General features: G+C 50.3%; 1 protein-coding gene across 6 annotated transcripts in view; it reads left to right on the forward strand.

Annotated features, from left to right (window-relative positions):
- ERG (ETS transcription factor ERG) overlaps positions 1 to 15,357 on the forward strand; it is a 230,941-nt gene that overhangs the window by 151,222 nt on the left and 64,362 nt on the right. For all 6 annotated transcript variants that reach the window (XM_040263905.1, XM_040263918.1, XM_040263913.1 and 3 more), the window contains exon 2: positions 3,407 to 3,624. In XM_040263905.1, coding sequence (XP_040119839.1) covers positions 3,407 to 3,624 — 218 coding nt within the window. The remainder of the gene's footprint in view (positions 1 to 3,406; positions 3,625 to 15,357) is intronic.

Below are 15,357 nucleotides of genomic sequence, written 5' to 3' on the forward strand. Positions count from 1 at the left end.
AAGGCATCTGCCCACATCTTTGGCAGGTGGGCAGGTAGGTAGGTGAGATGGCTGCGGACAAGGAGGGAAGCCAGGTGTCAGGGGAGCACGGAGAGCACCCGTCGAGGCCAGGAACAGTCAGTTGCAGAGCTGGAGACAAGGGCCTCCCCTGTCCTGGTTACCAGCCGCTGTGTAGCGGTCCGTTCTGGTTTTAATCCCACTGGGCTCGCTCCTTTCCCAGCTTTGAAGTCCCAGGGCCGCTGGGGTGGGAGAATCCTATGCCTCAGCCTTTGTCATTCATCCTGGGGCCAAAGGGATGATGAAACCTGCCCGTAATAGACAAAGTCAAGCGGGTGAACAAAGGCATGCTGTTGGGGTATGGCGTTCCTTTTCTTCTAAAGAACGGCAGTTAACTTTAGGGAGCCTCCTTGTTTGAAGCAGGTCTCTGAAAGCCACCCTTCAGCTTCTTTTTACCCCTTCATTGTTCTGATGTGCTGAGTTGGCGTGTGTGTGAGTGTGTGTATGTGATTCCATTAATTATTTATTTTTCCTCACTTGTACTCAGTCCTAGATATTTGGCTGCTTCGGCTTACTTAGCATCACTCCAGGGCACGCTCTCTTGTCTTTCCAGAATATGGACCGCATGTCACCCCTTTTGAAACGAAACGTTTCATCCTAAAGCTGTCTCATTTTTAGACGACTCCTCCTCTAGCGAAGGAAAGCAACTTTTGCTGTTCCGAAGGCTATGGCCATCCTCATGAAGGATTCACGCAGAAGAGTGTTTTCAGATATGTAGGAAAGCTGTGTGCCCCCCGTATCTCTAGCTTTTGTCAATTTCTTTCCCTAAATCGATCTCTGTTAACTTTGATTTCTTTCTTTAGAAGACCATGTGGTGAAATAATGCTATGCCAGATGTGAGGATAGGTTCCTCCCACCCCAAACACACACTGAAGCGTTGTTTGGGTTCTCCTAAGCTGGTCCAGTGTCTAAATCCTATGCTGCCTTTATGTCTTTGATCATTGGGTGTGTTTGCCAGAATATCCTGCTTTATCTAGGGGATACACTCCTATTTTAACATCGTTACTCTCTGTGCTGTGAAAGCCTTCTTCTTACTCATTTGTGATGTGAAGCCTGTCCCTCGCATTTAACCCGTCTGTGCCAGTTTATTCGTGTTTCCCTTAAGTCAGTGAGCCAATGCTAACATTACACAGTATGTTATTCCCCTCCGAGGCTTGGTGGGGTCTGCAGGACCAGGCAGGAGAGCCTTGTTTTTTTTTTTTTTTGTTGTTGTTGTTGTTCTGAGTGTGTAAAAAGCATTCTCTCCAGTGCTGCTATGGGAAGGCAGACTCTGTTTTGCAAACTTTATTGAAGAAGCTCTAATTTTGCCTTTGTCGATTAGCAGGACTGCACTGAGTCCACGGTGCCGATCTGGCTTTTAACCCAGCATCTGTGAGTTGAGCCTCCTTACATCTGCTTGCTCCATTGGTGACCAGTCCAGAGAGCCGCTAGATGCAGGTTCCCCCCTCAACCTCCCCCCCCCGCTCCCCATCTGCCACGCCCGTTTCTCAGACTGCTTCTGTTTGCTGGCGCGCTTGCTTTTGCCGGGTAGGGAAGAGGCCTGCTTGGTTTTCTTCTTGTCTTTCCTGTGCCTGCTTCGGGCTCTCCAGTGGGTCCAGCACCCCGTTGGAGAGTTTGTGTTACCGTTTAAATCCTCAGCTCTGTTTCCCCGGCCATCCCACGGCTCTGGTTCTAAGGGATTTTAGCCATGTCAGTGGGGGGCGGGGGCTGTTCCCTCTGCACAGACACCTGGCTACCACTCGGATCCAGAGCACGGAGTTTGCTCCTTGCGATTCTCCCTGCTCACTGACTCACAGTACAGTGTGCCTGGCTGGCTGTGAAGTTCATGCACTTGGAGAGTGATGAAGAAGTTGGTCCCTGGGTAGGTGGAGGGGGGGAGGTAGAATGGGAGGGGGTACACACTGGATTGGGGGGTGCTTTATGAAACTGCGTGTGTTCCCTAAAGATTCAGATACTTCTTCGTATCTGTAGGGAGGGGGGTTTCTCTCAGAAAGGCTGCTTTGAAGAGCTTTATTATTAATACTAACAACTGGGGTGGAGAGGAGCATCCTGACTTGAGTATCAATTCAAACAATAAAGGAGGGATAATGCAGACCCACATCCCAAACCGAGAAATGTTTAAGAAGGTCATAGGCTCTGGGGGCAGGACGGAGCCGATGATAAAACACTTGTTGATGTCCTCATGAATTCCATGCTTGATCTTGGGCTGCTCACTTCCAGGTGAGGTCTGGACCTTTCCGGATCTCAGATTTTCCCCTCTGGGGGATGGAAGTCCGGACCAGAAGGTTGCCATAGTTTTCCATTTAAAAAAAAATGTGTGATGTAAATAGCATTTGCTTCTCAAAAGCTAATAGCAGTGCCAAGGGTGTTCAGGAAATGAAATAAGCATGAATTCCCATACGGACTTGTTCTTTAACTATAGCAAGCAAAATTGGATTGTGTTGTAGTTATTCTGTGTAGCTGCTGCGTGAGGTATCATTCAAGCAGCTGAGATTTCCCAGTCATATTTGCCTTTGTGGATTTGGCTGTAGAATGTCAGCCTGGCCAACAAGGCTAACCACTTGTTTCACTTAAAGCCTCAGAAGAATGGTCCAACAATGGCACATTGCTGTTTCTTTTCAACAAATCATGCAAAATGAGCAAAGATAGAAACAGAAATCAAGGGTGAAAAGAGCTATTCAGTGGTATAGGTATTTTAAACATCCGAGAGGCCTCTGGTTAATTCACAGCTTTTTTTTTTTTTTTGGTTCATTTATCATCCAGATGTTCACCATCATGGAAGCGCCACTTGAAACTCCATCTCAGCTAATAACTTAGAAATGGAAAAATTTGTATCTTTGTCTGTCTGTCCTTTGGAGCCCCATTTCCCCCACACTCTTCTAAGTAGCTCTTCTTTGAAATCTCCTGGGAATGTGGCAGTCTTGCCAGATGCTTAGGTGTTAGTGGTCACATGTCTGCTTTTTAATCTCCGTGACCATGCTGTACCCTGTCTGGTTGAATTATAGATTGCATTTGTCAAATAATGACACATGCGATTGGATGTCTTCTAAGACCTTTGAAATTCAACTTCCTTGAGTTGAGATTAAAGTGGATATTATCTGCAGGGCTGCAGTCAGGCCTGGGATGTTTGGGGACCTGCAGAAAAGTTTTTCTGGGTCTGCCAGTTCCAACTCTTACCTTCTCAGGGAAAGAAAGCCAGCTCCTTTTTTCTTCTGAAAGATAGAAACGGACACCAGAAAAGGTACCTAAACAGTGGGGTCCCAGTTAGAGATGACTCTGACGTTAGCGACTTTCTGCAGCACGGCTGTTCCTTGGCATGTCCTGAAGGTGTGTCTCTCTGGGCGTTTAGGAAGCGTTATCGGTCGTGAGTGAGGACCAGTCACTGTTTGAGTGCGCCTACGGCACGCCGCACCTGCCCAAGACGGACATGACCGCGTCCTCCTCCGGCGACTATGGACAGACATCCAAGATGAGCCCTCGCGTCCCTCAGCAGGACTGGCTGTCTCAACCCCCAGCCAGGGTCACCATCAAGATGGAATGTAACCCTAACCAGGTGAACGGCTCAAGGTAAGGAGACCGCGGGCTCTCATCCTCCCGGTCGCCTGGGGCCCCGTCCCCTGAAAAGGCCGAGTGGAAATGGTCAGCATTGCCCCCAAGACATTGCACAGGAACCCTGGGTGAGGCTGCAAAAATGTGTTCGCCAGTGGTTTGCGTGGAGGAGAGTTGTGAAAAACCGGTAGTATATTTACCGAGAACTAGCTTGGAAGAGGCGGAGAAGGCAATGGCACCCCACTCCAGTACTCTTGCCTGGAAAATCCTATGGGCGGAGGAGCCTGGTAGGCTGCAGTCAGTCCATGGGGTCGCTAAGAGTCGGACACGACTGAGCGATTTCACTTTCACTTTTCACTTTCATGCATTGGAGAAGGAAATGGCAACCCACTCCAGTGTTCTTGCCTGGAGAATCCCAGGGACGGGGGAGCCTGGTGGGCTGCCGTCTCTGGGGTCGCAGAGTCGGACACGGCTGATGCGACTTAGCAGCAGTAGCTTTGAAGAGGAGATGTGCAGTTCTAATTTCCCAGGCATGAGGGCAGCGTGGGAAGGGGGGGCCTTACCCACATACGGCAGAACTCATCTCGGAGGGTTTTCCTGCCTGGAAAGTAAAACTGGCTTCGGTTTTCACGGCAGGAGAGTGTCAGCCGTGGGCAGGCAGCACCGCGCACGTCGCACCACGTGATGCTGCGGATGGATCCGCTGCCTGTGCCCACCTCCGCCTCCCCCTCCCCCGTCACCGTCTCTGAACGCTTGCTTTCCCCGCTCCTCTTTACTTACACTGAAAACCAAGCGCCAGCGTCACTCCTAAGTGTTAACTCTTCTGAGTGTGTCATGGCGCTGTCACCTAAATGCCGCGAATTAGCGATCGTGTTATCCCAGGCACTCAAAAGCATTTCATCAGATGCTGTTTTGAAAAGTAAAACTGATTTCAGTTATGATATAATGGGTGCATGCATGCTAAGTCGCTTCAGCCGTGTCCAACTCTTTGCAATCCTATGGACTCTAGCCTGCCAGGCTCCTCTGACCATGGGATTCTCCAGGCACGAATGCTGGAGTGGGTTGCCCTGCCTTTCTCCAGGGGATCTTCCCAATCCAGGGGTCGAACCTGAGGATCTTCAGTCTCCTGCATTCACAGGCCAGGTTCTTTACCATTAGCGCCACCTAGGAAGCCCTGTGATAGAATATCCCATATATATTCAGGAAGAATCGTTTAAAATCCCAGGACAAAGAGAGAATTTCATTTAAATTTGCATAATCTACCTAGAGTCACAAGAACAGCTGACCTTTTCTGGTGCTTTACTTCATAGAAAGCCCTTTTGTATGCAGCCAATGGCCTATCAGTCTTCTAAGCAGCCCCCAGAGGAATGCTTGTCCCCATTTGATGGAGGAGGAAACTGAGACTCAGGCATTTTCTGGCTAACCCAAAGCATCGCTTCAAGCAACTTGGAAATTGGATCCAAACCAAGGGTGTTTGATTCCACACCCAGTGCACTTTTCCACTCTGTTGCAGCTGCAGGGGACCCTTTTTGCTACTTACATATTTTAATGCTCAATGTGTTTTTAAATAAGTGCTGTGTTTTATACATGCTGGAGACCATCGAGGCAACTTCTAGTGTGGTGTCAGTGAAGGTGCCAAGTACGAGTCCCCGGAGGGAATGTCACCTGTGAGGCTGGAGGTGCCAGACACAGAGATGGGAGGTGCTAGGGTTTACCCGGGCTCCAGGGAGTCGTTCACTCCCGTGCATCGCGTTTCTTCTCGGAAGCGGGATGCTGCCTTTCTGCTGTGACGCTGGTCCCTGAAGTGGATTCTAGCCCAGGTGGGCTCATCCTGGACCTCATCGAGGGAAAACTCCTAGACTTCTGAAAGGACCTGGGTGGGAATGCAGCCATAGAGTCCAGCAGGTTCCTCATTACATATAATACGTATCAATACGTCACAGGTGAATCCTGTCCATCTAATGGGATGTTTCCACCGACTGTTCACTGCATTTGTTCCTGAGACTTGCTCTGTTCTGAAGAATGTAGCAGTGTTTATATAGTAGGGTCATTGTGCTGCCAGCCCTTTAAACAGTAATGGATTCTATTTTTTTGTTGTTGTTTGTTTTAATTTTTTTTAACTTTACTTTGTATCAGGGTACAGCCAATTAACAAACAATGTTGTGATAGTTTGGGGTCAACAGCATAGGGACTCAGCCATCCATCTAGATGGATCCACTCTCTTCCCAAACTCTCCTCCCATCCAGGCTGCCATGTAGCACTGAGCAGAGTGGTGGATTCTGTTTCGGGTGGTATCACCTGATCCCATACACGCCAAGATAGTCACGATGGGGTGGGGTGTGTTTTTAAAGAGGTCTTCTTCCAAGGCTCATTTCTACTTGTGGGAAATACATCAGCATGGGAGTTGCTTGCATGTGTGTGTGTGTGCGTGTACGTGTGTGTAAGAGAGACAGAGACAGAGAAAGATGGAGATGGAGAGGGAGAAGGAGAAAGAATCAGAGAAAGCACTGCAGGGAAAGGGCACCAAGGAGGCTTCCAGCTGGCAGTTAGCAGGGGGATCTGTGCCCTGGCCCTTTTTGCCAAGCCTGGCCTCAGGCCAGCTCTCAGAGTGCCAGTCTGGATTTTAGCAAGGCTCAGAAAGGAGCCTGAGCCAGGAGGTGAGACCGATGTTGCAGGAGTAAAACTTTCCTTCTGGCTAGATTTAAATGAATGAACAGATAAGCAAACAGGAATAGATAAACAAGGAAGACGCGTGAATACCGTTTCCTCTGATATAGGTCTGTGCTTTTCCTCAGGAGCCCACGTCCACTTGCCCTCCTGGCTGGAATGTGGGGGCCACCTTCCCAGCCCAAGGTTGGTCACCCCAGGAATTTGGGATGGGGTAGGGTGGGGGGGGGTCATTGCTCAAGGCAACCTTGAACTTGGCCTTGAAGCGTCAAGTCCCTAAGAAAGACATGACCCCTGGGAAGCTAATCCTGTGTTCCCGGCTAACTGGGGAAATTGCCTTGGCCATTGCAAAGCGGTGGACTCAGGCAAGGGTCTCTTTCCTGGGAAATGAAACCGTGTGTGGAGGAACTGGACCGTTTTCTTGTAGGGGAGCAACGGAAGCATCAGTCGTTTCTTCTCGCAGTCTCTACGTGGAGCCCTGCGATGCTCAGAGGTGTCCCATCAGAGGCTCGGTAAAGGCAATTCCACCTTTGGGAGAAAACTGGGAAGTGCTTTGGTGGTGGCTTCCGAGGGAGGCCACCTTGTCAGCATCTCCGTCTTCTTCCTGGATGTGTGGTGGTGCCTGCCCAGTGGGCACTGCCTGGGACGAGCTCATGGCTGACCCACGTGCCCGTGAGCCAGAGCTGAGCGCGTCCTGGACGGGAAATGGTGAAGCTGGTGTGGGCCGCTGAAGGGGAGGAAGCTCAGCTCGGTGGATCTGAGCTATGACACAGATGTCAACCAGTCCCCCAGTGCCATTCCCTTGCATCTGGAATGTTCTGGAAACACAGGAGGGTGGCATGTGTTGATCCTAGCTGGAGAAGAGGCTTTTGCCCGTTCTTCCTGAGCTCAGCATCCACACGAATCCAGCGTGGTGGGGCCTGGCTTTGACGTGTCAGTCAGGTTCTCCAGAGACAGGACCAGTGGGGTACCTGCTGAAGAGATTTGGTGTAAGACATTGGCTCATGCAGTTGCAGAGGCTGTCAAATCTGACATCTGTTGGGCGTGCACTGGCAGGCTGGACACTCAAGCAGGTGTGGATGCTGCCGTCTTGAGGCAGAATCCCTTCCTTTTCAGGGAAAGCTCAGGTTTTGCTTCTGGCCTTCAGCTGATGAGACGAGGCCCACCAGCATTATCCAGGATTATCACCTCTCTTTAAAATCAAAGGATGATAGATGTTAACCACACCTTTGAAATACCTTCAGACCAGTGCCTCGATTGGCATTGGATTTAAGTCACTGAGTGCAGTGGCTTGGCCAGGAAGACTCAGAAAACTGACCACCCCCGGGACTCCTAGCTGCTTGGCTGGTCAGTGGTCAGTGAGGCTGTTCCTTTCTGATTTCCAGACCAGCGTTTGCTGGTGTGGCCAGTTCCCTGTTCCTGAAGGACTCAGCCTGGCTGAGTGGGAAGTGTTGGAAGGAGGTTCATACAGCAAATCAATGTCACCAGGCCACACCAGGACCAGCCTTCAGCTGTGACTGGTGCAATATTGCAAGGTGGACATGAGGCGTAATCTGCTCTTCAGAATATAAGGGGCTTCCCCTGAAGGGGCATGAAAATAAAAGTGTTAATCACTCAGTCGTGTCCAACTCTTTGCAACCTCAAGGCCTGCAGCCCTCTAGGCTCCTCTGAATGGGATTTCCCAGACAAGAATTCTGAAGTGGGTTGCAATGCCCTCCTCCAGGGGATCTTCCCAACCCAGGGATCGAACCCAGGTCTTCGACATCGAAGGCAGATTTTTTTGCCATCTGAGCCACCAGGGGAAGCCATGGAGGAAGGGAAAACTCAAAAATCCATCAGTGGAGCTAAGGTCCATTTCCTCTAGAGGATTCGAAGAGGCAGCAGGCAGACAGAGGGACCTCCCAGGATCAGATCCACAGATGCTGCTGACTCGCTGCGTGATCTTTACACGGGTCAGCTCCGGCTCCATAGACGGGAGTGTGGATGTGTGTTGACTCTGCCTTCATTATGGAAACCTCCAGTGAACACCTGGCTGTTACAGCTCTGCCCCGGAGTGTCAGGGGGCAGAGACTGAGCTCGTGGAGACGGGGATCCTCTCGGGAGGGGCTTGTGGCAGGGACACCGTGGAGGAGGTATGGTTTTGCTTCATCTGAGCACCAGGGCCCAGGACGCAGCCCCTGAACATGCCTCCTCCCTGCGTCTTTCTGGAGAGGGTGGATGCATCACCCACCACCTGGAAGCCCCAGGCCAGGGGTGCCTGGGAGTTAGGGGCTGCAGCCAGAAATGAAGTGCGTCTCCAGCTCCTTCTTGCTGTCCTTGCTCTGAGCTCTGGTGCAGTGCACTTCTTTGCAGCACATTTGCCTTTGGAAGTCAAGTTGAGGGGGAATCTACGTTAAGTCACAAATTGGACTTGGGCCAGAATGTGTGGGTTGTTACTTTTGTGGCCCCTCCTTGCTCTTTTATAAACATCCTGCCAGAGGACGAGACCCCTCTGTAGGCTGGGTGATGCCAGAACACCACCCCACTCCTACTGTTTTAGGATTCAGTCCCTGAGAATGGAGTCTGCTTCCCAAGTGGCTCAGTGGTAAGATATCCATCTGCAATATGGAAGACTCAGGAGACGCAGGTTCGATCCCTGCATCAGGAAGATCCCCTGGAGGAGGAAATGGCCACTCCAGTATTACCACCTGGAAAATCCCATGGACAGAAAACCCAGGTGGGCTCCAGTCCCCGGCATCACAAAAGAGTCGAACACAACTGAGCATGCACGCAGCACACACATGTGGGCCCTGGGAATGGTCCGCTCGGTTCCTATCCATCCGTCACCCTCAGAGGGAAAGGCTAAGGCTGGAGAAGGGAGGGACTGAGTTTCCCAGGCAAGTGATGAAATTCTACAAAACCTCGGCCCCCATGCACCCAGAGGCTCCTGAAATGAAATACAAGTGGTGAAGTGAGATCTGCTTCCATTCTAATGGAGCCCTGTAAAAAATAATAAAAGGAAAATGGGAGAGAAAGGCACCTTGAGCCAACAGGGATGTAATTGTGGGTTTAGCTTGGCAGCTGCAGCAGCGGATCACACAGTTCTTGCAGACACGAGCCTCACTGTGCACCGTGTAGACACAGGACAGCGTTTCTCAGCTTCAGTGGTCCCTGGCCACCGTGCCTTTCCCCTTTCTTCACTCCAGCCTCACATAGGAGAAACCCTCAGATGGTCGCACAGTGGAGACATGTGAATACAGCCCACCTAGGACAGCTGGTGCACACAGAGACCCCTGCTGGGGCTTCAGGGCCGCCTGGCCTCCGGGCAAGCCCCCAGCTGATGGCCTTAACTCTGTGTGTGGTTCCTAAGGCACATGCCACTGTAGAACCCAGGACAGGCCAAGAAAGACACACACACCAGCACACACGGTCCACAGGGGGATCGCGTTCCGTTACAGGCGGGCAGGATCGTGTGCAAAGCAGGCTGCTTGACTCTGGCTCAGCACCCCTGTCTTGGACACCCTGCCGGTTGCACGTCCAGGTTGCACTGAGCAGCCTTCATCCTTCCGCAGGCAAGGGTGCCTCCTCCATGCTGCCCACCTGGAGGCTCAGTGCAGCTGGAGCGGAAGAACTCTGTGTGCCGCCCTGGGAGTCCAGCTCCCAGCCCAGAGCGCAGGCCGCCTGGAGCCACTAACTTACTGTTGAGTCTGTTGGGCGAATGGGGACAGGAGGGATGTCCCCTGCTGTCCTGGTTCTCAAAGCGGGTGCCCTGAGAGCTGCAGCACCACCTGGGAGCTTGTTAGTGATGTGGCTCCTCGGCCCCGCCCGACCGGCTGAAGCAGAAACTCTGGGGGCGGGGCCTCACCCTCCAGGTTTCAGCAAGTACCCCTCCTCACCAGGGATTCTGATGCTCACTGGTCTAGCCCTGTTGCAGGGTCTGGGGAGATGAAAAAAGAGAATCCCTGGAGCTGAATAGAAGTGGTCTATAGAGTGGAGAGTCGGGAGAAAGGATGTGCAGAGGAAGGTTTGCGCCCAGGAAGTCTGCCTGGATGGAAGGGGAACCCCCCGCCACCAACCTCCCACTGCAGTAGCTTTAGTCTGCCTGAGTCTTTGTGCTGTGGGACTGAGCTTTGCCTTTCTCTGTGGTCTGGGAGACAGATTCACTGTGTGTTGTGAAGAACTCTAGCTTAGGGTCAGATGGCAGGATGCTTTTGATGTGGTATTTAAAAAGCATGGTGTAGGAGTGTGATTAAGGTGACAGAAAATGGGGCTTCCTAATGGTCAATCTTGGTCCTAGACATCCCCTGGTGGGCAGTTGTTCCTTTACCCACCAAGTATTTATTGAGCACCTACTGTGTGCAGTCACTGTTATAGGTACTTGCCATGCAGTCATGAAACATACACAAAAATATTGCCTCTCTAAGTTCACTTTCTAATGGGAAAGACAGCCATTGAGCTGGATAGCTTACTAAAGGCTAGCAGGTTAGATCATGGTAAATACTAAGAAAAAAAAAGGTGGGCCAGAAGTGGTAGTTCTACAAAGGATAGCCTGAAAACATCACCTCTAAGAACATGACAATTGAGTAAAGTCCCAAAGTCAGTGAAGGGGGAGGTCTTACGGTTAACCAGCAGAAGAACTTTCCAAGTAAAAGGAGTGGTAAGTGCAAAGGCCCTGAGGTCAGTCTGAAGTATTGGGGGACAACTGAGGCTGATGTTTAGTGACTAAGGGGAAGAGTAATAGGGGTGAGATGGAGTGATTATGGGGCCAGTGAGGGACTTTGATCTTCACTCTGAGTGAGCTAAGAGACTCCTGGGGGCTGTTAGCAAAGGAGGGACACGATGTCTCTCAAATTAAGCAGGATGTACTTGGCCCCTGTGTTAAAGCCGAAACCCACTAGGAGGCCCTTGCAGGAATTCAGGTAAGAGATGGTGAGAACTGCATGAGGGTGGTAGCAATGCAGGGGTGGGAGAAGTGGTTACTCTAGACATATTCCGAAGGTAGAGCTGATGTGTTTTGCTGGTGGGTGAGAAGGACTTCCCTGATGGCTCAGTGGATAAAGAATCCACCTGGAATGCAGGAGACACAGGAAATGTAGGTTCGATCCCTGGGTTGAGAAGATCCTCTGGGGAAGGAAATGGCAACCCACTCTGGTATTCTTACCTGGAGAGTTCCGTGGAGAGAAGGAGCCTGGTGGGCTGCAGTCCATGGGGTCACAGAGAGTCAGACGCAACTGAGCGACTAAGCACGCATGCATGGAGGGAGGAGGAAGGAACTGAGGCTGAGCCCCAGGTTTGGGGACTGCACCCCCGAACCTGGGGTGGACAAGCCAAAGCTGGAAATGCTCCTGAGAATTGAGCCTCGGCCTCTCTGAGTATCAGCCCAGACACTGGGAAGTGAAAGGTGAATGTGTCAGTCACTCGGTCATGTCTGACTCTTTGCAACCCCACAGACCATAGCACAACAGGCTTCCCTATCCTTCACTGTCTCCCGGCGTTTGCTCAAACTCTTGTCCATTGAGTTGGTGATGCCATCCAGCCATCTCATCCTCTGCCGTCCCCTTCTCTCCCTGCCTTCAATCTTTCCCAGGATGAGAGTCTTCCCCAGTGACCTGGCTCTTTGCATCAGGTGGCCAAAGTTTTGGAGCTTCCACTTCAGCATCAGTCCTTCCAATGAATATTCAGGGTTGATATCCTCTAGGATTGATTGGTTTGATCTCCTTGCTGTCCAAGGAACTCTCAAAAGTCTTCTCCAGCACCACAGTTCAAAAAGCATCGCTTCTTCGGCACTCTGCCTTCCTTCGGGTACCTTCATGAGGTGATTCCAAACAGAACCACACTTTAAAAAATTAGCACGATGAGACCTGCTGTCTGAGCCTGGCAGTGTCTTTTAGTAAATACTCAGTAGGCTAAAATTAAAAATAAAAAACTCTCAGCTTTACAATGGTGACTGTTCAAATTCCCTACATGTCATTGTGTGGGAAGAGGTGCTTTGCCCAGCCCCTGCCTACAGAACAAGATCTTGGCTAAAGGTCTTTTAACATCAGGTTTTCTCATTTTATGTGAAACATTCAATATTTGACCTTTGAAAGTGGCTCCCTGGGACTGATTTCTCTCACATCTTTCTGCTTTGACGCATGGAGATTTGACGCCATGTATGTCTTCTGACATTTTCTCGAAGATTTTATGTCCTCTTTTAGGATAGTGAAATTTGCAGCTCTGATGACGTTGATTGCTCTCTGCCTCGGGGTTCTGAATCCGATTGGCATGAAAGATGTCTCCTAGTTAAGCTCGACCGCCTTGCAAACCTTCCAAGCCGTGGGCGGCTCAGTGTTGGAGACTGGAAAACGAGTGCTTTTCCCAACTGTGCTAGTGAAGTTGGGTAGGAATAGCTTGTCCTATTTACGAGGGACCTTGGGTCTTCACAGACGTCAGTTCGCTGGGCTGTGGTGCTGAGGCATGGATTGAAAGGGCCTCCTTTGGGGAAAAGTTAGTGAGGGAGACACGTTCTCAGGGGCTCCCGCTGCGTTCCTCATCTCTCCTCTTGGTGTCACTCATGACCGTCTTTGCCATCTCTTGGGATGTTGGACAGATGGGCGCCATTTTATGGAAGAGCCGTACTCTTCCCTGTGATGTAAACGAGTCCCATCGGGTCTCTGTGGATGCTGCCATCAGGGACAAGGGGAAGTGCTTGGCATTTTCTCTCCTGTAAAGGAAAATCATCTTGGCTAACCAGGATTTACATAGCCTGTTAAGAAAATAAAACCCTGAAGCACCATCACGGCTATCTGGCTTCATTCTTTCCTCTCTGGAAAAGGAAAAGTGTCTAAAGAAAAAAGAAACTCAGAAGATCGGAAGGATGCCACATCTTCGTCAGGTAAACTCTCTGCAGAGATCTCATTCTACAGAATATCGTACTTCCAAAGGATGAATTCGTCAAGGCTGCGTTTCCTCCCCAGTTGTCAAGATCCGAGTATGACGGCGTCTTGCCGATCCCCGTTTTCAGCTGCTGAAAGAAACACACCCTGAAATCATGAAACCTTCTCAGGGAAACGTCAACCCCCTTTTGGGGACAAAGAGCTAACTGTTGGTGGTGACTCTTTAATTAATTTTGTCTTCAACTGCTTCGGAGAAGTGGGGAGGGGAACGGGCCTGGTGGGAAGAGGCTGACGTTCCAGGTGTAAGAGAATATTTAGTAAGAGTAAAAATAACACCCAGCTGTGAAGACAAACATCTCCAGTTTCAGTCTGAGCCCGGAGCGCTCCATGAATCACTGCTGAGCTCCACCCGCCGCTCGGCCGCGGGCTCTCTGAAGCAGCTTTTCCACTGCCTCTGAGTCAGAAATAAAACAGACCCATAAATTACCCCGGAGCGCTCCAGACAATCTCCTCCTTGTCTGAGGTCCTAAAAATACCTTTTGTGGTGACTACCTCCATTCATGGCGCGTAACCCGATTAGGAGCTTGTTGGGTCGATCAGGACTGAGTCTGTGCTTTTCGAATTCTTAGGAGGAGAACCGCCAGAGGAGGGGGTTGGTTCCGACTCGGGTTTGCGGCCGCCTGGGATGAACGCCCCGGCCAGCGTCGCTGGGCCCTCTCGTGGGACTGGCCTCTTCGGACTCCTGGAGTGGCCCGAGGAGACCTGTGGTGTCTCCCGGTCAGTTCCCTGATCCACTTCTTAACGTGAAATCACCTCGTGAACTGAGAAGGACATCCGGGAAGAGAGCGCCCTTCGGATGAACTGTGGAATGGGCTGAAGACTGCTTTGCCAGTAAACACTGGCCTGCTCACCCACAGAAGGGTCGGAGGTGGAGCGGACCGTGGGCTTCAGGGGCAGAGTATGGGGGGCTGGGAAGAGGGGCTTCACCCCCTCAAATGCGGGCACCATGGAAACGGGCACAGCTGTATCCCCAACACCTGGGACAGTGCCTGGTGTAGAGACTTGCTCTATAAATGTTTGTTAAACGGATGAAGGGATAAAGAATATACATGTATATATATATATACATACATACACACATATATTATATGTATACACATACATACAAACAATGGAATGTTCTTGTTGTTGTTCAGTCATTAAGTCTTGTCCAACTCTCTGCGACCCCATGGATGGCAGCACACCAGCCTTCCATGTCCTTCACTATTTCTGGGAGTTTGCTCAAACTCATGTCCGTTGAGTTGGTGATGCTATCTAGCCATCTCATCCTCAGCTGCTACCATCTCCTTTTGCCTTCAATTTTCCCCAGCATCGAGATCCTTTCCAGTAAGTCAGCTCTTTGCATCAGCTGGCCAAATGATTGGAGCTTCAGCATCAGTCCTTCCAATGAATATTCAGGGCTGACTTCCTGTAGGGTTGGCTGGTTTAATCTCCTGGCTGTCCAAGGGACTCTCAAGAGTCTTCTCCGGCACCACAGTTTGAAAGCATCAATTCTTTGGCGCTCAGCCTTCTTTATGGTCCAACTCTCACAACCATACATGACTATTGGCAAAACCGTAGCTTTGACAATACAGACCTTTGTTGGCAAAGTGAATGCCGTGGTTTATAATACACTGTCTAGGTTTGTTATAGCTTTTCTTTCAAAGAGTGAGTGTCTTTTAATTTCATGGCTGCAGTCACCATCTATAGTGATTTTGGAACCCAAGAAAATAAAATCTGTCACTGTTTCCACTTTTTCCCCATCTACTATATATAAAATAGGTAACTAACAAGGACCTACTGTATAGTACAAAAAGCTTTACTCAGTACTCTGTAGTAACCAATGTGGGAAGAGTATCTAGAAGAGAGTGGTTGTATGTGTCTGTATAACTGATTCCCTTTTCTGTACTCCTGAAATTAACACAGTATATTGTACATCAACTATACTCCAATAAAAGATTTTTTAAAATATGCGTTTCAGATGGGAATAAAAGTATTCTACCAGGATGTGATGGAGAGCAAGCAAGGCAGGGAACAGCCGTCTCCAAGTGCAAGACAAACTCCAGAACAGGAAGCAGGGTGGGCCCTGAAAAACAGGTAGATTTTGAGAAGGTTGACGGGTTTGCCTCCACCCACTGGAATAAGTTATATCCATTGCCCAACTTCAATTTCAACCTACCACAGGGGCTTT

The sequence above is a fragment of the Oryx dammah genome, unplaced genomic scaffold (genome assembly GCF_014754425.2).
Source record: "Oryx dammah isolate SB20612 unplaced genomic scaffold, SCBI_Odam_1.1 HiC_scaffold_2, whole genome shotgun sequence".
Classification (NCBI taxonomy): domain Eukaryota; kingdom Metazoa; phylum Chordata; class Mammalia; order Artiodactyla; family Bovidae; genus Oryx; species Oryx dammah.